At 40.9% G+C, this 23,465-nt stretch overlaps 1 protein-coding gene across 1 annotated transcript in view; it reads left to right on the top strand.

The window, feature by feature from the left end:
- The window catches only part of col8a2 (collagen, type VIII, alpha 2), a 56,506-nt gene extending 36,300 nt beyond the window's left edge, over positions 1 to 20,206 (top strand). The window contains exons 2-4 of the mRNA XM_074613233.1: positions 7,079 to 7,270; positions 14,151 to 17,727; positions 17,768 to 20,206. Of these exons, the coding sequence (XP_074469334.1) occupies positions 7,108 to 7,270; positions 14,151 to 16,054 (2,067 nt within the window). The 5' untranslated portion in view covers positions 7,079 to 7,107 and the 3' untranslated portion in view covers positions 16,055 to 17,727; positions 17,768 to 20,206. The remainder of the gene's footprint in view (positions 1 to 7,078; positions 7,271 to 14,150; positions 17,728 to 17,767) is intronic.
- The last annotated feature ends 3,259 nt before the right edge of the window (positions 20,207 to 23,465 follow it).

Raw genomic sequence — 23,465 nt, 5'->3', positions numbered from 1 at the left:
ACACACACACACACACACACACACTCTCTCTCTCTGGCCGCCAGCATGTTGTGTAACTGCTGTTCTCACTTTCTCCCTCAATCTCTTCTGTAGTCTTAGAACGTTCACACAGGTCAATGGTCAATGGAGCTCTGTGTTGTCTGGAAGTGATACCTCAGAAATGTTTTGGCCTGTTTGTGTATGTATTAAGAGTTTTCTTAATGTTTGCAGGTGTTTTTACTGCAAATCTGTGAAATCCGTTAATACTCATGTGTCTAGACTACAGATTGAATAATAAACCACAGATACATTTAGTTTATTTTTAGTTTGCCTTTCTTCCTCTCAAGTGCTGGAAATTCCTTCTTGCTGTAAAAAGGGAAGTTTCTCACATTCGCTTTGCTGAATTTACAAGAAGAGGGTTTGGTAAAGGAAGGTGGCTGTGGTTGAATAAAAGCTGAACACCCGTGTGGGTTCTCGGTTTAACAGTCAGGAATGGTTATGGTCGTGGTTGGGTCAGAATTGGATGAATCAGCTAAAGTATGCGGTCGGGTTTTAAGTGCACTTCTCTGCAAGACCTGTGGTCGTAAACCAAACCATCTAACAATCATGGCCCTCGGTTGATGTTGAACCATTTGGTGTTTTTGTAAAAGCTGGTACATGATGTTCAGGTGATGATTCCTCCACTCAAGGAGCGGCTCATATGTTCACCACAAAAACAACCGCCTCCTCTTCCCTCCATGACACAGAATCCTCACACTTGGTGTACCTACAGTATAATCTCTCTGTGGCACGTGGTTTAGGAAATGCCTGGTAGTCTGGATCCACACATGTATATCGCTTAAGGGAAGTGGAGGCAGAGCACCTTCAACCTCACCTCCCCAGCGCTGTTGATTTCATTAGTGGGTAGACACAGAGCAGTTAGGGAAGAGTGTGCTTGGCTTGCACTCCGCCGCGGTGTCTGTGTCTCTTCTGCCTGTCTGAGCAGGCCACTTGAGATGCTGCTGAGTTTGGGTTTGGAGGCTGTTGAGTCTGCTTTGGCGGCCCGAATCCTCCGCAGATTAACGTTTCAGTTCTGTCAAAATGGCATCCAACGCATGTTCGCGAGAGAGACTGCAAGCTTCGGGTATGGTTTGTGTCCGTGACTCAGATTACCAGGTGGTTTGGCGTCAGATCTGTGAGGTGTACTGGATATGGGAAAGTGGGATGTCTGTCTATGTTCATTATTATGTGCACTTGCCAACATGTGTCTTTGTGTTTGATGTGGGCATGGATGGATTTTTGAGCGGGCCCTGTAGGCCTTCTTGCTGCTGATCTTTATCAGTCTTTTAATATTGAGTATCTGCAAACCGAATACAATCCAGTGTTTGTTTTTGTTTCTTTGTTCCTTCATATTACAGCTGGACCGCATACTGACGCCGCAGAAACATTTCAATAAAATACAGTAACATTAGTAAAGCAATTTAAAACAGTTTTCAGAAAGATCTGGATCGGCTGTGGCAGGACGCTTTGGACAGGAGTCAGATAGCCTCCCTTCATATCCTGTGTGAACAATATACTGATGTTTTTGAACAGTAGCACCTGAGAGTATGGTTCACCTCAATCTCTATAAACAGATTCTGCATTCATATGCAGAATCTGGAGGCAACGGGACAAGATTTTGGTATCGAAAGCCTTCTGGTTTCTGTTTGTAGTCTGAGTAGTATTGACCAATGCCTTTCAAGCAGGCTTTGGTTGAATGCAGGTAAAGAGTCCGTATGGAGAGCAAAAAAACGCATTGACCGAAATGCAATCTCTGAACCTACGGGCTATCATCTGACAATGATTTAGCTTTTTATTGGTTTAAAATTAGCTTGTTACCTGGCTACTTGTGAAACAATCCGGCCCTATACGTCGTTTCTGAACTCCAACTCCAGTCTTGAATCTCAAGTTACTAATCGGACTGTAAACAATGAGCAGCGCACAGAAAAGGAAGTCTTGGCCCGGATATCCGCTGGCTACACTGGAAACCCCTAGAAATACAGTCCCTTGCCGCCAGAGGCTTATCCGTCCTCGGACCTATAGCCGATGGGTTCCGATATTGGGTTCATCTGCAAGAAAGAGATGCAAAACAACGACTTCAGAGTGACTCAAAACAACTACAAAGAGACACTAAATGACTACAAAGTGACGCAAAACAACCCAAAAGAGATAAAAAATAACCCAAAAGAGATGCAAAATAACCCTAAAGAGATACAAAATAACCAAAAACGTAAAACAACTACAAAGAAATGCTAAGTGACGACAGGGAGATGCAAAATAACCACAGTGAGACGCAAAACAACCACAAAGAGACACACAACGACCAGAGAGAGACACAAAACAGTCACAAAGAGAAGCAAAACGAGAAAGACACAAAACAGCTACAAAGAGACACAAAACGAGCAGAGAGACACACAAAACAGCTACAAAGAGATACACAATGACCAGAGAGAGACACAAAACGGCTACATAGAGATACACAACGACCAGAGAGAGACACAAAACAGCTACAAAGAGATACACAACGACCAGAGAGAGACACAAAACAGCCTCAAAGAGATACACAACGACCAGAGAGAGACACAAAACAGCTACAAAGAGATACACAATGACCAGAGAGAGAAACAAAACAGCTACAAAGAGATACACAACGACCAGAGAGAGACACAAAACAGCCTCAAAGAGACGCAAAATGACCAGAGAGAGACACAGAACAGTTACAAACAGATACAAACAGATGCAATACAACCAGAGAGAGACACAAGACAGCCACAAAGAGACACACAACAACCAGAGAGACGCAAAACAGCTACAAACAGATGCAAAGTGACCAGAGAGAGACATAAAACAGCTACAAAGAGACGCAAAACGACCAGAAAGAGACACAAAACGACTAGAGAGAGACACAAAACAGCTACAAAGAGACGCCAAACAACCGGAGAGAGACCCAAAACAGCTAAAAAGAGACACAAAACAGCTAAAAAGAGACCTAAAACGACCAGAAAGATACACAAAACGACCAGAGAGAGACACAAAACAGCTAAAAAGAGACGCAAAACGACCAGAAAGAGACACAAAACAGTTACAAAGAGACGTCAAACAACCAGAGAGAGACACAAAACAGCTAAAAAGAGAAACAAAACGGCCAGGGAGAGACTCTTTCAGTCTGGGTGTCTTGTCTTGTTATGTAGGAGGGATGAGGGGCTTTTACATGTCTTTGTCCAGGGGCCCGTTTTCTTATAATCTGTCCATGGATGTGGATGTCAGACATAGCCCAGTTATTTAACAGCTGTCTGGAAGCGGGAATAGTAAAGTGATGACTATGAGACATGTCATGATGGAGTTGGCGGTGGCGGTGCCCTTTTACACCCGAGGGTCAGACTCTCCCTTACTTCCTCATTAATGCTACGTTTCTGTTCTGCTCTCTCTTTCTTTCTTTCTTTGTGTATTTTTGGATCTGATACCGTAATGTGTGTGGTGATTTTCTTTTTTTCAGCTAAATCTGTTTTATATAAAGTGTCACTCGGCCTGCCAGACGAGGCTTTTTCCCTGTAACTCTGGATGCCGCTCATGTTTAATGACTGAGGCTTTGATTCACCATTACCTCTCAAACCCGGGGTTTGTTTTGGTTTGTTTTGAATGGAATGAGTTTATGTGAAAACGGGGGGAAATTAATGAGTTTGAGCATTTTCGAGACACTCGCCTAACCACTTACCAGAGCTATATTGTGTTCTCATGCATACCGAGAGAGTGTGTCGTGTTACGTGGGTGTTCTTGTGTGCGAGAGCATGTACGGGTCTCGGTCCAGCAGTGGCTCATGGTGGCCAGCCAGAGAGGATTGCGTGAGATTTTTTAACAACGTCTGCAGAGCTTTTTGAACAAAAACATTTGATAAACAGATTGTGGAGGCCTGCGAGCCGCCTGGCTGTGTGTCTGATCCCTGTTCATGCTCGGCTTCTGGGTTTGAGTGTGTGTCGCTCCGGTTCTTGAGAGAGTTTGACGCCTGCAGAATGGTGAGCATCCAGAGCCGCCTGTTAAATTACATCTGCACCGAAACCACAGACCCCCATACCAGACGAACGTCCCTGCCAGCCAGCCAGCAAGTCGGCCAACGACCAAACACTGCCCTACAAAATACTGCTCTCTCTTTCTCATGTTTATTTCCTTTAACATCTTTTTCTTTGCTTTCTTCATTTCGCATAGATTAACTTTGGTGTGAACATTTGAGAGGCGATCTTTTGATTCTTTCTGGCAACAACCCGCCATAACCCCACCATAAACAGACGCCGCAGACACCCACGCACTTATGACTAATGACAAAAAACTTCCTCCAAAACCCAGAGAAACACTTTGGTAAATGACTGTAAAAACAGGAATTTGACTACCTAGCGGTTTGCTAAACAATCACAGACGTCGGCGAAAGCGAAGCTGTAAAACAGACCTCATCACTGCACACACATATGGCGGCAATGAACACACCGTTTACTAAGTACGTGCGAGTTGAAGTCTGATGGGCGGACTCCCAGATTACTTGCAATCCCTGCTTCCAATTAAGTGCAGTGCATAATTTGATATAATTTATCAAGTTAGAAAATGTCAGATCATTTTCAAATTAGAAAATGTCAACTCACGTTTGAGGAACTGCCGCTCCTCGTTGTAAACTTTCCGAGTGAACTGAGTCCATATCTGCAGAGACTAGCAAGCTTTCACACACACACACAATGACAAGATGAGTATTATATGAAGCAGGAGAAATAAAGGAGGAGAGGAATGAGGCGCTAGGGAGCTTCTGCAGCAGCCTCCTCCACCCCTTTGGGACTGAAGAGTTGCACTTAATGCTGCTTTATATTATAAGTAAAGGTGATAATCAGAAATTACATTTGTCAGAGTGATGAAGTGTGTCTCTCTTGTGTCTCTTGTTTCCCAAATGTCACCTATCATTGTTATTGGCGTGACTTTGCTGTATAGTCCTGTAAGTGTATGATACTGTGTGACACACCGAGTTGATGGTCGGCCGTCTGTTAGCGTCTGTCGGCCTAGTTTTTGCGGTGTGTACCGCACTGCGGCTCTAGTCTAATTAAAGGTACAGTGTGTAGGATTGTAAGACTGCGGTAAAGTGAGCAACCAGGTGCAAAACCGTGGTAGCGCCGTTTGCCTCGTTCATAGGCCATCCTTACCATGGTAACATTACTTTAGGAGCAACGGAAGTCAGACGGTGGCTGGCGGTACCACGGTTTTGCACTCAGCGGCTCACGTTACAGAAGTTTCACAAGCGTGTCGGAGAACTACGGTAGAATTCAGGTAACGTAAAAATGCGAAAGGCTCTCTCTAGAGCCATTGTTTGGTTTGAGCGACATGGTGGACTCCGGGAAGAGGACCCGCTCCCTATGTAGATATGAAGGGTTCATTCTAAGCTAATGAAAACCCGAGGTGTTCGATTCTTTGTTTCAGGTGATTAAACACTAATGAACACATAGTTACGAATATTATATTCCATTCCTGCTAATAGATCCCCCAAAATGTTACACACTGTTCCTTTAAGTCAGAAAATTCCTGGCAGGTTAATATAGAGAAACTTGCAGCTACGCACCATTTTCTCTTATCCTCAAGCAATTACCATGCCTGATATAAGCGTGACATTTTTTGGCATTCAAAACAGGAGCAGGCTGAACCTGAGATTACGTTTTTCATCCCACATCATCACAAAATATCTCCTGACAGTCATCAGTCCAAAGACAGCTGACGAAAACAGCTCAGGGGAGAGAGTTCGAGTGGAAATTTAATGCCATTTTCACACATCATTTCACCAGCTAAAGCCGGTCCTGGACACCTACAGTTGCTCACTTACGATACGCAAACACATCAACCATCCTCCGGTGGTTTCCTGTACGCACCTGACCACGGTTGTGAAAATATTTGGCAAAGGGAGATGTGGTCATTTCTTCCTGAAGTAAATTAAAATCAACATATCGGCCTGCCACAGGTTCTGAGGGCCATCTAGGCCAAATATTAACCCAACCAAAATACTTACATACCGCAGACAGTGTAGCAGCTGAGAGTAGCCACACACATCAGCAATATGCTTACCAGTTATATTTGTACGTGTTTGCACCTCTTGTTTGGACATGTAAAATGTTTGGCACCAGTCTGGTTGAACTTGTCCTTTCTGAGTACTGGAGATAGTGTCTGTCTTTAATGTATAGCTGCATATAAAGTGATGTATGCTTTAGGAGATGTTAGCCAACCGTTTGCCCACTTATATTTAGGCATTTGTATCCTCTGCTTTACCTACTTCTTTAGTTTCAACATTTTTTATTGATGCATGCGTAATGCAGAAAGGGTGCCACAATCAATAGAGGAGAAGTACACAACATCAAGGGATTTTAAAAATAAAATAAGTAAGTAAATAAATAAATAAAAAATAAAAAATGAAATTATATAAATCTAAATAAAATAAAATATACAAAATAAATACCTTCAAATAAATAAATTTAAATAAATAAAAAAAACGGATTAATAAAGGGAAATGCTTTCCCTACTTCTAAGCAAGAAAACATGTTTCCTTGGCTTCCTTTGGCCAAAATGTCTGTGGATAGCTTAACTAGGACATACTATGCTTGACAGAAAACTAATAAAACTAAAAACCAATCCTCACAGCAAAAGAGATTTAATATCAGTGCACTACTCCAAATTGCTTGTAGTAGAGTGGTTCACTAATTTCAGCCCATAAACAGTAAATGCATGTTTCACAAGGGTAGATACTGTTTTTCAAATTATGTGTTTTTCCACAAATGTTTGGTGTTGTGCGGTGTCTAGTACATTAGGCTGAGATGCACTCAAGCATAATGGAAAGATTTACACCCATATGGTTCCTTAATTCAGTAGAACTGTGGGTGTAAATCCCACCTCTGCTTTATCCCATCATCCTCTTGTGCAGGTCATAGTTTTCAAGAAGTAAAAGAAATATTACACTGATATTTCTCCTTGAATACTTGTAACCTCCGAGATAAAAATATATATATCATATTTTTGAGCATATTAACAAATATTATCCTCTTTCCTCTTCTGTTTTTTCCTCCAGTTCTTTGTGTGTGACACCTGAAGCCGGGGATGCTGTTGACCATGCTGTTGGCTCCCGTCTGTGTGCTACTGATGCTGGGGGCGCGTGCTCTCGCTGGAGGTTACCCCCCCATGCCCCACATGAAGTACTTGCAGCCCATGATGAAGGGGCCTATTGGACCCCCATTCAGAGAAGGCAAGGGACATTATGTTGGTGAGTAATCCTTGTGGGTGTAGTACACTGTATATGTGTCTCTTTTACTTTTAAGTCTCACTCTCAGTGGGCGACCTCTGCTTCTGAGAAGTGAAGCCAATGCTGAAGTGCCTTAAACTTGCATTCTTTCTAATATCCAGCAGGGGGCGACTCCTCTGGTTGCAAAAAGAAGTCTGATTGTATAGAAGTCTATGAGAAAATGAGCCTACTTCTCACTTGATTTATCTCTTCAGTAAACATTGTAAACATGAGTTTATGGTCTCAATTGCTACTTTCAAGTCTTCTTCAATACAGCATGATGTTCATTTAGTAAAATGATGGTCCCATTTAGAGTCAAATAGACCATAAAGCAGGGGATGCTTTAGGACATGGCTACCTTGTGATTGACAGGTCGCCACCTCGGCGTTGTCCGGTCTGGGAGTTGTCCGTGTTTTCGTCTTATAACTTTAACCCTTTCACAGTGTGTTTTCAGTTCACTGGGTCCCACTGGGTCATTTTGAACTGATTCAGTATGATTTAACCCTTTATTATTGAGATACACTCCTCTGTAAGGCCATTTTGAATATAAGAAACTGCAAATTAGCAACATAGAAGGCTCTTTGACAAGTCTCTGTGTCGCTGATATTAATTCAAGCATACACAAATATCCAAACTATACTAAAGCAAACAGTGTACCTCCTTTACAGTTTCTAATACGGGTGGGAATCACCAGAGTCCAACGATACGATATTATCGCGATACTTAAGTCAGGATACAATCTTATTACGATTTTAAACATTTAGCAATATGCAATATATATGATATATTACGATTTGTTACCTTTTTTCAACTGCAAATTATACAGTTTGTCAACATGGGTTTTATCTAATAAGGTACAATTTTCCTTCTGTTCATCTCAGAGTTTTCATTCACATATCTTGAGATCAGAGGTCAAGGGTTCCCTTTGAAAATGGCCATGCCAGTTTTTCTTTGCCGTTATTTAGCGTTCTTCCTGACAAGCTAACATGACATGGTTGTTACCAATGGATTCCTTATGTTTTCTAGTTTCATATGACAGTATCTTCACTCTAGCTTTAAGACTGAGTCCGCTACAACAATATAGTAAAAGATCAATACTTCATGTCCATGTATCCATACAATATTGCCACGCAAAATATCGCGATACTGTGCTGTTTCAATTTTTTTCCACCCCTAGTATCTAAGTAACTTTTTCCAACTATCTGAGGCAAAGTAAGCATGATGTGTATAATATGCACAAGTCAAAAACTACACAGTAAAGAACAGAAACAATACACATTAAAACAACTTCTAAGGAACAAAAGAAGTCTCCAAACATCACAGTCAAAGATGTGACTGATGCGGAGACCCTCCCAGGACAGACTTGTGCACTAAAGTCACTGGTTTAGTGTCTCTCTCCAGGCAGTTAAAGGGCTCACTGACTGAAGTGTGTGTCTCCTCGCCCGGCGGGTCCAGCAGTACTTGGCAGCTCCTCAGTTGGGGCCTAATGGAGGCCTGATTGCCCACTGTTTGCTGAGCTCCACTGGGCCAGTTGTTCCTCCTGCCATCTGGATGCAGTTACCCCACTGTTTATCACATATTCTTCAGAGGAGAGAGTGTGAAGGAAATAAAAATAGATTATATAAAAGGCTCAGGCAAGGGGAACTGGGACAGGGAGGGGGGGGTGATACTCATCCTGAAAAAATGTGCATGCTGTCATTGCCATCATTATCAAATTTGACTCTAACTACAAATACAAGTTCTGGATCATATGCGACATGCCTTGTGTTAACAGAGGCCCCTTCTTCAAAGCAAATGAGGGGCACATTTTCATTTCAGTGCCGTAATGTGATGTTGGACACAGACAGACTCCAGAAGTTGGATTCAGTGGAAATTCAGTGTTGAAATGTTGCATTTAAATCCCCTCACAGAAACATCAAAGATTTGCTAAAAGAAGTTATGCTTTCTATAAATGGGATTTCAGAGTGTGGTAGAAACAAGAATTAGATTTGGAGCAGTGAGACTAATGCTCCATGTGGCTCACATGAATACAATGCCTCTACTGCCACTCAATGGTCACATGTCCACATTGCATCACCATTGGAAGAACTTCATGATAATGATAAAAACTTTATTTATACAGCACCTTTCGAAACAGGGTTACAAAGTACTTCACAAATAATAAAAAAAAATAACAAGAAACACATCAAACAAAGCTACGAAAATAAAATAAATAAATAAATGTATCAATTTATCAGTTATCAATCATCCATATACTACCACTTCCAACATAATAAAAGACCCGTCCCACCGTGGACACCATCTGTTTGACCCACTGCCCTCTGGCAGACGCTTCAGACTGTCTGCCTACAATATTGCACTACAAGACGTCTTTACAGCTTATTATGTTTTTACATTTCAACTGCACCCTTTGTACTGTATATATATAGAACTACAGATATCTACATTCCAACTGCACCTTAGTTTATTTCTTTGTACATATTTATTCCTGTATTTATTTATTACTCGTATATAGCGCCAACATGAATCAGCAACAGCAGCAATATTTTATTGCTTTTATAGGTCAAGCAAATACATATTTTCTATTTATAGTATATATATATATATATTTTTTACTCCTCTTTATTTGTATGTTTAATAGATGTTTATGCACAGTCAGGATTGCTGTTTAATTTCGTTGTACTCTGTGCAATGACAATAAATGAAGGAATTCTATTCTAATCTATTCTACTATACTTATCATACGATCTACTGTATCAGATGTAGTATTAGAATTTGCAAATGCAGCCAACTACACAGAAATGTAGAAAATAATTCCCATGATGTTATATAGAATATACAGTATGTAAGGGATAATGTACAGCGAGCCGGTCATTGTTGTGAAATAAACCCCGACAGGATGATGCCGACGCAAAGCGGAGGGGTCTTGCATCGCACTGAAGGGCTGCACATTATCCGGTTTATTATACAGCTATTTACTTAAGAAATCAATAATTTGACACAAAAGCGGTCCACTAGAGTCCGACATCAGAACTGCGCCCATAGCAACGGTCTGTTATACATAGCAACGGTCCGTTATACATAGCAACGGTCTGTTATACATGGCAACATGCCAACATACATGGCATAGTACTAAACAAATCAAACAAAGTAGACCACGGCTACAAAATGTCACAACTTATATACACACATATATATATATATATATGCATATTGAGTTTAATATCATGAAGAGTCCTTTCTGTAGGTCAGTGATAATCAGTAATAATAGATGTTCAGGTAAAAACAAAGATAAAAAGACTATATAACAAACTTGTCAAATGTTTCAATGCAAGATATTTAATGTAGAAAAAGGCTACCAGTCATGTATATATCTTTTCTTGTGCATTCACATGAGCTGTAGGTTGTGTATCAATCTGAGCTGGACAGGAGTACTGCCCTCAAGCTTGCCTGGGTACTCCTGGCAGGTTTGCTCTTACAAGAGCAGAGTTCAATAAGTGTCTCAACTCTGTCACTTCAAATGTATTTGAAAGCACAACCTTAGGCTTTGACTCCTGGAGAGCATCGCAACAAGTAATGAAGAAGCCATTATATCCTCTCAAGTGTGAAGCACCTTATTTCCTCTCTCTGGGTGATATATTGAGGAGGACTACAGTGGAGCTAAACAAACAAAGCTGAGGCTATAATGCTCATTACACACCTTAACACAATGTTTCGGCTGGCACCTTTGCTGATATAGACAATCCTCAAGTCTAGATATATTATATAAATTATTCTATTTCTTTTGTGAGCACACCTGAAATCTCACTACTGTACAAAACCTGTACAGTGTGGTAAATAGGTCAAAGCTAAATCTGGAAGTCCAACAGTAAGCATAATCTTTTACAATCCAATGATTGGGTGTTAACTTTTATACGTATTAAAATGCAATACCTAATTATTAAAGTTTAAATGTTAGCATAAACGATAATGGCCACAACCACAAAAATAAAACCTTCATTGTTAAAATTGGCATTTTGCTTTAAAAGAACAATATGTAACTCTGACAGAGAGCATTTTAAATGGGCACTACAGGCCAAATCCAAAATATTGGAGAGAGTTTCGAAGATTTCGAAGCCCAGATTCGAAGCTCAAGCGAGTTGCCAGGTTGAGGACGCTGAACCGACAGAAGCGCAAGATGAGCGAGCAAAATTTGAACACATTCATTGATTCAGTCACAAAATTTAATAAACTCTTCTAAAACAGGTATATGGTTTCTATTAGATAAGTTAGATAAAAAGCTAAGGTGGGCATGAGTAACGTCACTCGAGTCAATTTAGAGTCGATCTTGCGGTTTTGGACGTATATTTCTGTCACTTTAAAGTTAGTTGAAGTCAGTTTTGCACCCATCCATTGAAAGGCCTCTGTGTAATGGTCTTTAATGTATTTATATTTAAACCACTGCAGAAGTTGTAATGATTTTTGAGGACATATGATATCTCTTCATATATACAATGTGTGTGTGTTTTCTTGAACTTTCCAGAATATTTCTCCTCAAACTACATGATGCATTGCAGGCCTATCGCATGTATGCTGAACATAGGAACATCCACCACGTACATGACCCGTGGGCTGTTGAGCATCATTAAGCTTATTTAATAATACTAATAGTAATAATAATACACAATATTTATATAGCGTTTTTCAAAGTTCTCAAACCTGCTTTACATGCTGTAGAATAAAATAAAGAATAAAAAAACAAGCAGAAACTCTTTAATACAGACAGAAAAAGATAAGAATAAAATTAAAGAAAATATTTTTAATATAATGGGGCTGACCAGGAAATAAAAAGGGGAAGGCAAGTCTGAAGAGATTGGCATCAGCAGACCTGTGGCATCAGGAGGCGGCTGCTGGTGTTAGATTTCTAATACTGATTTTAAAAAGGCTGCATTCTCATTAAGTGCCAGCAGGGGGAAGTAGTGGTCTATGGTTACATTAGGGGATGTAATGGGAATCCCAATTTGAATTCCCTTGCATGCTTGTTAAAAGGAAGGGGAAAGATTGCTGTTTAGCTGCAGGTGTATTGACAGATCCCAGGTTTTAGAGGCCATGCGTCACACAAAGCTTTCTTTGGATGTGGTTAAAACATGAGGGGAAATTATTCAGCCTACAAAATAAATAAACTGGCTTGGATTGTCTTCACAACTGCATCTTTGCTTTCAGTAGCATAGGCTGGCTGAAGCAGAGGCTGATGCTTTGATACATTGCAAGTTTATTTGACAGAGATCCAAAACAGACATTTTAAAATATGGATTCTTGTCATTTGTGCTTTCTTATGAAAAGAATACAACTTGAGCTGCCCTCTGGCCATCTGACCTACAGTACAGGCGAGGTTGTTGCTGAGCTGAGGAAGTGGAACAGAAAACCAGCTGACATTTTGCGATTGGGCTATTCTGCAGATGAAGCTTGTGTTTCTGCTCTGCGTGGCCTGTTCTGCTTCACACTGCTCAGAAAAGAATAATGAGACAGTTTATGACATGTGGCATACTTCTTCAGTCTAGTTTCCTCTTTGCTACACAATCAAACAATTTGCATTTTACAGACACTCTCAAGCCAGTCAGCTGGAAAACAGAGAAGTGAATTCCTGTCAAACTGTACTATTATATAACAACGGCTGAACTTTTTTATATATGGATTCCGATCAGTCTGAGCTTGGATAGGCTTTAGCCCTTCATGATACTGAATAAGCAGTTAAAGGACCAGTTGCGTAACATTTCGGGGAATATATTTTGCAGAAATGGAATATAATATTCATAACTATATTTTCATTAGTGTGTAATCACTTGAAGCTTAAAATCATTGTGTTTTTGTTAGCTTAGAATGGGACCTTCATATCTACACAGGGAGCAGGTCCTCTTCCGAACGGAGTCCGCCATGTTGCTCCGCCATGTTTCTACAATAGCACAGCCAAACACTGGCTCTAGAGAGAGCCTTTTGCGTTTTTACGGTACTTGAAGGCCGCCGTAGTTCTCCGACATGCTTGTGAAACTGTGGTAACATGAGCTGCAGAGTGCAAAACCATGGTACCGCCAGCCGCCGTCTGACATCTGTTGCTCCTAAAGTAGTGTAAGGAGGGTAAGCGGAGGGGTACTCAGTTGGTTGCAATCTGCAACCACACCACTATATGCCACCTATTCCTACACACTGCACCTTTAAAAAGAATTAATGACCTAAATAGTCAGAAAGATTACCATGTCTTCGATGGATGGAAAAGGTCATCAGATCACAAAAAGATATTAAAGTGATCAGTGGACTCTCTCCAACAGACTAGATCCCCTCTGACGTTATGTGACAGATCCTTCTTCTATGTAACTACTACGACTGGGCTGGGCGATAGGGCCAAAATCCTCTATCATGATATAGGCCCTTCATATCTCGATAACGATACATATCACAATATATAGCATGTTTGCTGGTAATTCAATAAATAAATAGTCTATATGAAATACACAACAGTAATAAATATAGGTCTAGCCTATGTCGCGATAGAAAGGATGATGATATACATCGTCATATTGCCCAGTCCTAGTAGCTACTCAATTCATGATTGATTCCTTCTGCACTGCATTGTTGTACTTCCTTGACAGTGGACATGTACTCAGACACCCCCTGTTGTATTTTTATATCTTCTGTCTTTAGTGCCGCTGCTACATTTAGTCTCTATATTGACTATAAACTTCAGTGGCTTATCAAATTTTCTGTGGGATGCAGTGTAAGTAGGAATTCTAGTCTTTTTAATACTGTATATCTTTGACCTTCAGCAATTTGAAAGATTTGTTTTTGTTTTGCTCAAAACTAACAACACAACCTTCTCTTTTTCTAGATATGCCACCCATGATGGAAGTGAAGGGAGAACCAGGCCCCCAAGGGAAACCAGGACCAAGAGGCCCTTCTGGACCAGGAGGACTTCCAGGAAAACCTGGACTGGGCAAGCCGGGTCTCAATGGCCAGCAAGGCCCTCAGGGGCCTCCTGGATTTCCAGGAATCGGTAAGCCTGGACTTCCAGGTCTCCCAGGAAAGATTGGACCAAAGGGGATGCCAGGGCTTAACGGCGAGGTTGGCCCTCGTGGTGAACCAGGTTCCAGAGGTTCTTCAGGGCAGCCCGGCCTCCCTGGCCCAGCTGGCCTGTCTCTGAATGGGAAACCAGGACTTCCAGGCATCAGAGGCCCCTCTGGGTCTCGGGGTGAACCGGGATTAAAGGGTCTTTCTGGCCCACCAGGTGAACGTGGAATTAGGGGCGAGAATGGAAACGGGAAGCCAGGGCCTACAGGTATAAGGGGTCCTCCTGGGCTGAAAGGCGGTTCAGGCCCACCTGGACTTCCAGGTATAGGCAAACCGGGACTAAAAGGTTTGCCTGGACTGCCTGGTCTTAAAGGTGATCAAGGACTCTCAGGGGAAAGAGGAGAATCAGGAGAGGATGGGGCTCCAGGTCTACAAGGTCTGCCGGGGCCAGTTGGGTTAGGTAAGCCTGGGCTAGATGGACTGCCTGGAGGACCAGGTTCACTAGGTCCTAAAGGTGAGCCAGGGCAAAGGGGTTCTCCTGGATTTCCTGGGACTCCTGGCTATGGAAAACCTGGTCTGAGTGGGCCAAAAGGAGATAAGGGCTATGGTGGGTTGCCTGGTCTCCCAGGGGACAAAGGAGAGCCAGGAATGGTGGGCCCAATTGGGGAATCAGGTCTTGATGGACAATCAGGACCACCAGGACTTCAAGGCCCAATGGGACTACCTGGAAAACATGGAATGCCTGGACAGAAGGGAGAGCTGGGGCCCCAGGGCCCTCCAGGACTGCCTGGCCTCAGAGGCGACCAAGGCCCCAGTGGATCATTTGGAAAACCTGGCATCCCTGGCGAGAAAGGCATCCCTGGGCCTAACGGTCCTTTTGGAAAACCTGGACCCAAAGGTGAGGCAGGGTTTATTGGCCTACCTGGCAATCCAGGGCTAACAGGTGCTTCAGGGCCTAAAGGGGAGACAGGGTTTATAGGGACCCCAGGCCCCAGGGGCCAGTCAGGCATTCCTGGTCTACAGGGGCCCATGGGTCCCATGGGGCCACAGGGTGTCCCTGGCCTGAAGGGTGAATCCGGATTTCCAGGGATTCCAGGACTGGGTAAGTTGGGAGAGAAGGGAACTATAGGTCCCCAGGGTCCTCCAGGGAAACCAGGCCCTTCTGGGCTTAATGGTAACCACGGCGCTCCTGGTCTTCCCGGTCCCCCCGGTCCTCCAGGAAATGGCCAAACAGTTGTTGCAGGGCCAACAGATTCACAGCTGGAAGGGGATGAAGTACCAGGGGACAGGAAAGGGCCTGCATACAGTCAAGTCCCACTCTCCGCCTCGGTGGCTCCGGCCTTCACAGCCATCCTCACCACACCGTTCCCCCCCTCCGCCATGCCAATCAAATTTGACAGGACCCTGTACAACGGGCAAAACGCCTACAGCACTGCTACCGGCATGTTCACCGCTCCTTTATCCGGTGTCTACTACTTTGCGTACCACATGCATGTAAAGGGAACTAGCCTGTGGGTGGCACTGTACAAGAACAATGTGCCGGCCACTTACACCTATGACGAATACAAGAAGGGCTACATGGACCAGGCGTCTGGTAGTGCTGTCCTAGAGCTGAAGGAGGGTGACCAGGTATGGGTCCAGATGCCCTCGGATCAGGCGAATGGCCTCTATTCTACCGAGTACATCCACTCCTCCTTCTCAGGATTCCTGCTTTGTCCCACATAACCCTCTCCTTTCATTCATGTTCCTGTATTGGCACCCTCAGAGCAGCCCTAAACCGAAAATACCTGCAGCCATAACAGAAACACAAAACCCACAGGATTCTCAATAGTATTGCCATCATCTTTATCCGTCTCAGCAACATCAGTGAAAGAAAAAAACTTTGTGAATGAAATATGGAAAGTTTTAACAGGCAGGGGAAGGAATTTCATACTGTGCTCTTTGTGTCCTTCAAATGTGTGTTTTTGGGTTGTATTTTATGTTGGTGTTTTTTAGCTTATATTATTTTAATTATTATATTGTCATAATTTTATTGTTATTATTTGGTCCTTGTCATAATTGTTGTCGTTGTTTATCGGATTCAGACTATTAAGTGCCTTACTTTGTAATGTGCTAGTAACAGACCTTCCCATGTGACTGCACATCCTGCCCACATGCTCTGACATCACCAGACCCTGGGGGGTGATTGGCTCCTCTGGCTGCAGTCACGTCCCCCCTTGTGTTCTTATTTAAACCGCGAATGGCATTACTGACATAAAGAGCAACTATACAACATAGAAAATATAGACAAACAATAGCGAAACAAGGCATTTTGTGCTGTAACACCATTACTTTTCACGTTTCTTTTGTTTTGGTACGCTAAACAATTGAAATTATTAATGGGATCTTTGTTTTTAAGAGTGAGATATATATATATATTTTGACAATTAGTTGGCATCTGTAGGGTGCTTATTTCTCTGCTTCTTTCTGAATTTATTAGGCGACCATTTAATCTTTATCTTTCTTATAATTTATTAAACTGTCCAGAAACGCAACCCAAGAAATACAATCCAAGAGTAATTATGACCTCACAGTATTAGAATTATTCAATTTAAATTGCCCTTTTTTTTTTTATTTACTTTCAGGACAATGTTAATTAAGGATGTCAATTAAGTCAATGTTTACATGCCATAGAACAGATACTGAGAGCAACTGCAAATGGACAGACTCAACAGAATACACAACTCTAGCTGGATCAATGTCCCGTTTTCTTGTATCGATCCCATTTTTCCCATTTGCACTGCACCGTGTCGCAGGCCTCTCCTTCAAACACTCTGACCATGACATCACTGCTCTCTAATGGTTACTACCTATTAATAAATCAGTATCACATTAACAGTCCACGTGAGCGATCTGTACTGCCGTACTATGAAAGCCCCACTCTGACCACATGATGCTGTGACTGTTAAAGAAAAATAGGGATGACAAACAAAACACATCCACTTCTTCCTTCAATGCCAGTTTCTATGTGACTTGTTGCAATGCGCAAATGAGAGCAATTCTAATTCATTTGTGAATATAAATAGTGTATTTTCCAAAGCATTGCATCTAAGATAGCAGCATTATTGTTTAGCTTAAATCAACATCCGTGGCTACAAGGACAAGATGTTTCAGAGCCGCATAATGTCAAAAGTATCCAGCCGGAAATGAGAATCAATCTGCATTTACTCCATGAATAAGTAAAGGGACTGACTGAGGCCCACAGGTTGTGAAATACAGGTTGTGTAACATTTAACAAGCCGCTGCCAGATTTCTGGGAGAGGTGGTGGGCCAGAGGTGAGAGTGGTGTATTTACTCATTTCTGTTGGATGAGGCATTAAAGATACATGCTGTGTGTGTGTGTGTGTGTGTGTGTGTGTGTGTGTGTGTGTGTGTGTGTGTGTGTGTGTGTTCTAGTAGGTGTACCCTTCTGTCTGTCGCTGTGTCAATATATGTGTGTGTGTATGTGTGTGGGTAGTTCACATTGTCCCCTCTGGCATTCCGGTCATGAACACTTCAGCGAGGATAATAACAAACTTGAGTGAAGTTACAAAACCCTAAGAAGAGCTTACATTCCTGTTAATGTTCCACAAAGTGATCTGAGTTCAAAATCTTTCAGCCTGCTTGGGGTTTTTGCTCACCCGGTAGAGTGTGCACCCCATGTAGGCTGAGTCCTTGGCAAAGGCAATAAAGGCCCTTAAATAAATAATAATAAAAGAAAAATTCACACACTTCAATGGTGTCTTTGCAAAGTAAGGGAACACATTATGAAATAGGTGAATGTAACGAGTAGATTATGGGACATGAAATTGACATAATGAGATAAGAAGACATTTACTAAACATAAATTACTAGTTAACACTAAGGCTGACCCGAATGCTTCGAAGCTTCGACCGTTGCCATGGAAATCGACCTCCAAATCCGTATTTGAATGATTTGTTTTTTTGTTTATATATATAAGTATATTATAATAATGTTTATTACACGGCTTTGTTGAATACTCGATTCTGATCGGTCAATCGCGGCGTTCTACAGTCTGTTATTTCTTTATAGCGGCGCGGCACATGGCCCTGTCGGGGGTTTCTTTCACAACAATGAATGGCTTGCTGCACATTATCCCTCACATAAATCCCAAAATAGCCCATGAAATAAGGAATAATCCCATAACATTATTCATATTTAACATTCATTATTATTAGTTATTACACAGCATTGTTGAATACTCGATTCTGGCCAATCACAGGCGTTCTATGGTCTGTTATTTCTTTATAGCGTTGTTCTGATGTCAGACTCTGGAGGACCGTTTTTTGTGTCAAATTATTGATTTCTTAACTAAGTAGCCGTGTAATAAGCGGGATAATGTACAGAGCTATCCGGTCATTGTTGTGAAAGAATCACCTTCAGGGCGATGAGAGATGCGGCATCGCCCTGTCGGGGTTTCTTTCACAACAATGACCGGCTCGCTGTACATTATCCCTTACTTATCATTCATTATTATTAGTTATTCTCACACGGATATTGCGGTTTCTTATGTGTAGAGCGCTGTCCCGGGCACTGAAACAGTGCTAATGGAGACAGAGAGACAGAAGAACATGTCGAGAACCTTCGAATAATACTAAACTGAAGCTTCGAATAATACTAAACCGAAGCTTCGAAGCCCAACATTTTTTATTTTGGGACAGCCCTATAGTTAACTCTGAACACTTTTAACTATTTTGGTCCAATGAGAGGCATAATGGTGTGCGATAATTCTTATGTACCAAGTCATGAACAAAAACGATATTCTGGTGAAGTGTACACGATCTTTTATCAATGGTTGCAGTTACAGAAGAGAGGAGAAAAGTGTAGCTTCTATTACAGACTCCGTGCCTTTACTTCTGCCGCCTATCATTACACTGAATTTAGGACTACCTTACACCGTGATGGAGGAATGTCAATGTACAGGAGGATTGTGCCAAATATTGAGCTTTGCAATCAGAATGAATGTATACTGTTTGACTGATTTACAATAGTTTGTGTAAATCATCTACCATGCTGTGTCACTATGCAACACTTGTGGAGAAGCAGTGCTAGGATAAGGCCTCATCAGTATTTTAAATCTATGTAATGCAAACAATGCACTTGCTCTTGCCCTTTTCCATCTCCTAACACGAACACATCTACAACTGCTATGTGAGTCTAAGACCGTCCGAGGCTCGTTATGTACTGTATGTTGCCTTTGTCGCCTTCTATTTTTGGACATATGAAATGGTGATGTGAGTTACTATAACTCTCTGTCCTTATGTTTTCATACACAACGTCACTTGCTTGCAGAGTTTTGCAAATTTATGCAAATCATTTAACAAGCAAGATCCATGTACCGTCTCGATCACAAATCGCTTTGAAGTGTTTTCTGTTTTTCTTTTAAAAAAAAAAAAAGTTTTTAAAAAAAAGCCTTGCTTCGGTTCTTAAGGGATATTTGTTTGTTTTAGTTTCAGTAAATACAAAAGGCCATTCCCATTTGCACATGAAATTAATGAAGATGTATTTATACATTTATGATAATTTAATAGGGATGCCAAAACCGACCACCGAAGCCTAGAACGTATAAATGGTATTTAACAGCATTGATGAGCATTTACAACATGTAGTTAGCATTCTAGAGTTGTTTGTGAAGGATTATTTGTTGACTTTTATTTTCTATTTGCGTATGTATCAACTTATAGGATTTTTTTTTGTCATACAAGGCTATTGCGTGCACTCTATGCAATAGAATATGGGTATAAAATGCACTCTTTTTGATTGAAAATGTTTGTCTGCTTATACAAAATCTACAGTACTTGATTGTATTGATACCACATCAATAAAAACCTTCTTGTATATTGGTGTCACGCCCCCTCTTTCTGTTTACTGTATCTGCATTTAGACATTATAAAGAAGATATAAAGTCACTAGAACACATATTAAGTTGTATTAGTAGCGCCTGAGCAGTTGTAGTAAGTTATTTTCATTTTTTCTATAACTAAAGATATCTACATGGCACATTTGATGGACAGATTTGTTGCAGGTAAAGGAATGAACACTAGAGGGAGATATACATTATAGTAAAAACAGCATTTCAGGCCTTCTCATTTGGGAGATCCTTGTCTGATCTCACAGGAAGCTCAAAGCATGTGGGAGAAGTTTCCCTTTTTCTGACAGATATCTCATTAAATTTAGGCAACAAACCTATTTGGTTAAGTTTAGGAACAGATTGTGGTTTGGCTTAAAATGAACCCTCTCTGGCAGAAAGCCCTGAAGGCAAACTTCTCCCATGTGCACGCTCAGCGCTGCAATGATGCTGGTCAGTTCAGATCACTTGGATAACAATTCTTGTGTGTTAGTCAGTTCATTGCAAATAATACAAAAAGAGTACAGATAAAATAATATAGGCTTACATATAAACATATATAAATCAATCTTTGTCTCTATCTTTGCCTTAATTTCCCCTGTGTTTAGATGCCATCCCAAGAGAAAGCATGTTCAAACCAGCAAATCATCTTCAGGAACAGAAGCGTCTAACTTTATCGTTCTATGACACTGGTATCCATTTAAAATATATGGTCTACACATAGATATATTTTTGTGAATATATAAAGACAGACATTTAGTTTTAGTTTGACAATAAATAAATGAATAAATATGATTATTAGGGTTGTCAAAATTAATTTTAACATCACTAATTTCTTAAACACAATTGATCTTTTGGAGGTTTTAGCAGGCTGAGTGAAGATACTGGCATCATGTTATGATTTGAGCATATTTTGTATGCTAAATGCAGTACCTGTGAGGGTTTCTGGACAATGTTTGTCATTGTTTTGTGTTGTTAATTGATTTCCATTAATAAATATATATAGACATTTGCATAAAGCAAGTATATTTGCCCAATCCCATTTTGATAAGAGTATTAAATACTTAACAAATCTCCCTTTAACATTTTAAAAGGAAATTATCATCACATTTAATTCATGATGTCTAATTATCTTTTGATATGATGGTAGTTTAGATCTTTCTTCCTTTTTTGTTATTGTTTTTTTTCTCTTTCTATAAGCCTGTGGCTTCTTGACCTCTCTTGACACATTTCATGTTTTTTTTTATTGACTGTATTTTTTGCAGTTTTAAAAATGTGCAAATAAAAAAAGAAAGAAAGTACTGTAGACCCACCCTGATGTAAGCTTTTCTAATGGCCTATAATTTGCATACTTCAAGTAGCTATTAGAGCTACTTGTGATGTGATTGGATGAAGACACAAAGATCTTGTTGCAAAACAAGAACTCACGAGCGCAGAGGCATAATAACTGTGAGCTTATTTTCTGGAACTGTCGTCACCATGGTGAGCTGTCATCGTGCACCCGGATTCTTCTTACGTCCCACTGACGTCAGACCGCCATGCTGCATTCAGGGGACTCCGGTAAACCCGTTCTTCTAAAAATGAGTACTATGAGAATACGACTTTAAGGTGCATACACGTGCTCCCGAAGAGAGAGCTTCTTAACAGCTGTATTTATCTATTTGTTATAATGAATAAAGTAAGTGACACTGCTGCAACAGGGATGCAAAGAGAGAAGCGCAAAACAAATTTGATGCAAATGTTGCCAGGTATGTCAAATGATACATTTGTCTGTGCAATATATCCTTGATGCAATATACAACTACCTTTGTTTACATTTTATTTATTACATCTACCCTACCTATTGTACAAGTGCAATTACCTCTGTTTAAATTACATCTATTTTTATATTTTATACTTCTAGTGTAACACTTCAGTTTATATTTATTTATTCCATCTACTTTACCTGTTTTATTTGCTTTATACACTGTGTGTGTTTTACCTGTTATATGTTTTATCTGCGTCGTTTAGTCTTGTCAAGTGTTTGTTTTAAAGCACTGACCAGAAGTGGCAAATGTGAATCTCGTTGTATTTAATACAATGACAATAAAGCTTTCTATCCTATTCTATTCAAATGATTCCAGTTTTATGCTTCCCCTCCAAAGGAAATAAAAAAAAATCCCACAACTGTTCTGTAATACACTATGCTTATTTCCTAAACATTTTAACACAAAACTCTGATGTAGAAATGTAGTTGATAACGTTTGTACACACTCGTGTGCCGTAGAAAGTGAAATAATCCCCCAGTTGTTTCCCCACTGTGTTGACTCGCCATATCCTCCTGAGACCCAGCCCATTCACATGTGTCCTCTGTAGTGGACATTTTGTCCACATGCATATCCTCTTACTCTTTTGACCTACTCTATCAACCCCTGGTGTATTGTAAAGAGGACATCCTAGGCTTTCCAGTGATATGGAATGTGTTTTGTTTTTTTTAATCAATTTGAATGTATTCTAGGATTAATATCACTCTACACAGGGCTGTCCAAAGTGGGGCCTGCGGGCCAAAGTGGCCCGCCAATCAGGTTTGATTTGGCCCGCCAGATGTTAGCAAATTCTTTTTTTTTTTTTAATAAAAGACCCAACCGACTTTACTGTCTTTTGGAGGCCGTACAAGGCTCGGATTTATGGTTAGAAGATAGTGGCATCATATGAAACTAGAAAACCTAAGGACTCCATTAGTACCAATCATGTCATATTAGCTTGTCAGGAAGGAGGCTAACACTCTAAAGTTGGGATAGATTTTGGTGGGGAAAAACTGGCATGGCCATTTGTCAAGGTGTCCCTTGACCTCTGACCTCCAGATATGTGACTGAAAATGGGTTCTATGGGTACCCACGAGTCTCCCCTTTACAGACATGCCCACTTTATAATAATCCTATGCAGGTTTGGAGAAAACATGCAGTTCTTTGAATGCAGTATACATGTGTTATTTTTGCCTATTCTAAAAATGGTGTATTTTAATATTTCTACATACTGTGGTCCCTAAACAGTCTTGGAAATGCATAAATGAGCCCAAATTGTATTCAGCAGGTGGGTTTTAAGGGGCTAATTATGTAAAACATATCCAATTAAAGTAACTTGGGATCCTAGTACCATTTTGCATCTTAATAATACAATACAATAGGTGTTTAATTTTCTCGTGTGGCCCTCCATTGAGTTCCAGTTTTGGCCCTCCAAGGGAAAAGTTTGGGCACCCTTGCTCTACAA

Source organism: Sebastes fasciatus, chromosome 17 (assembly GCF_043250625.1).
Source record: "Sebastes fasciatus isolate fSebFas1 chromosome 17, fSebFas1.pri, whole genome shotgun sequence".
Lineage (NCBI taxonomy): Eukaryota > Metazoa > Chordata > Actinopteri > Perciformes > Sebastidae > Sebastes > Sebastes fasciatus.
This window is presented reverse-complemented; position numbering and strand designations above follow the sequence as displayed.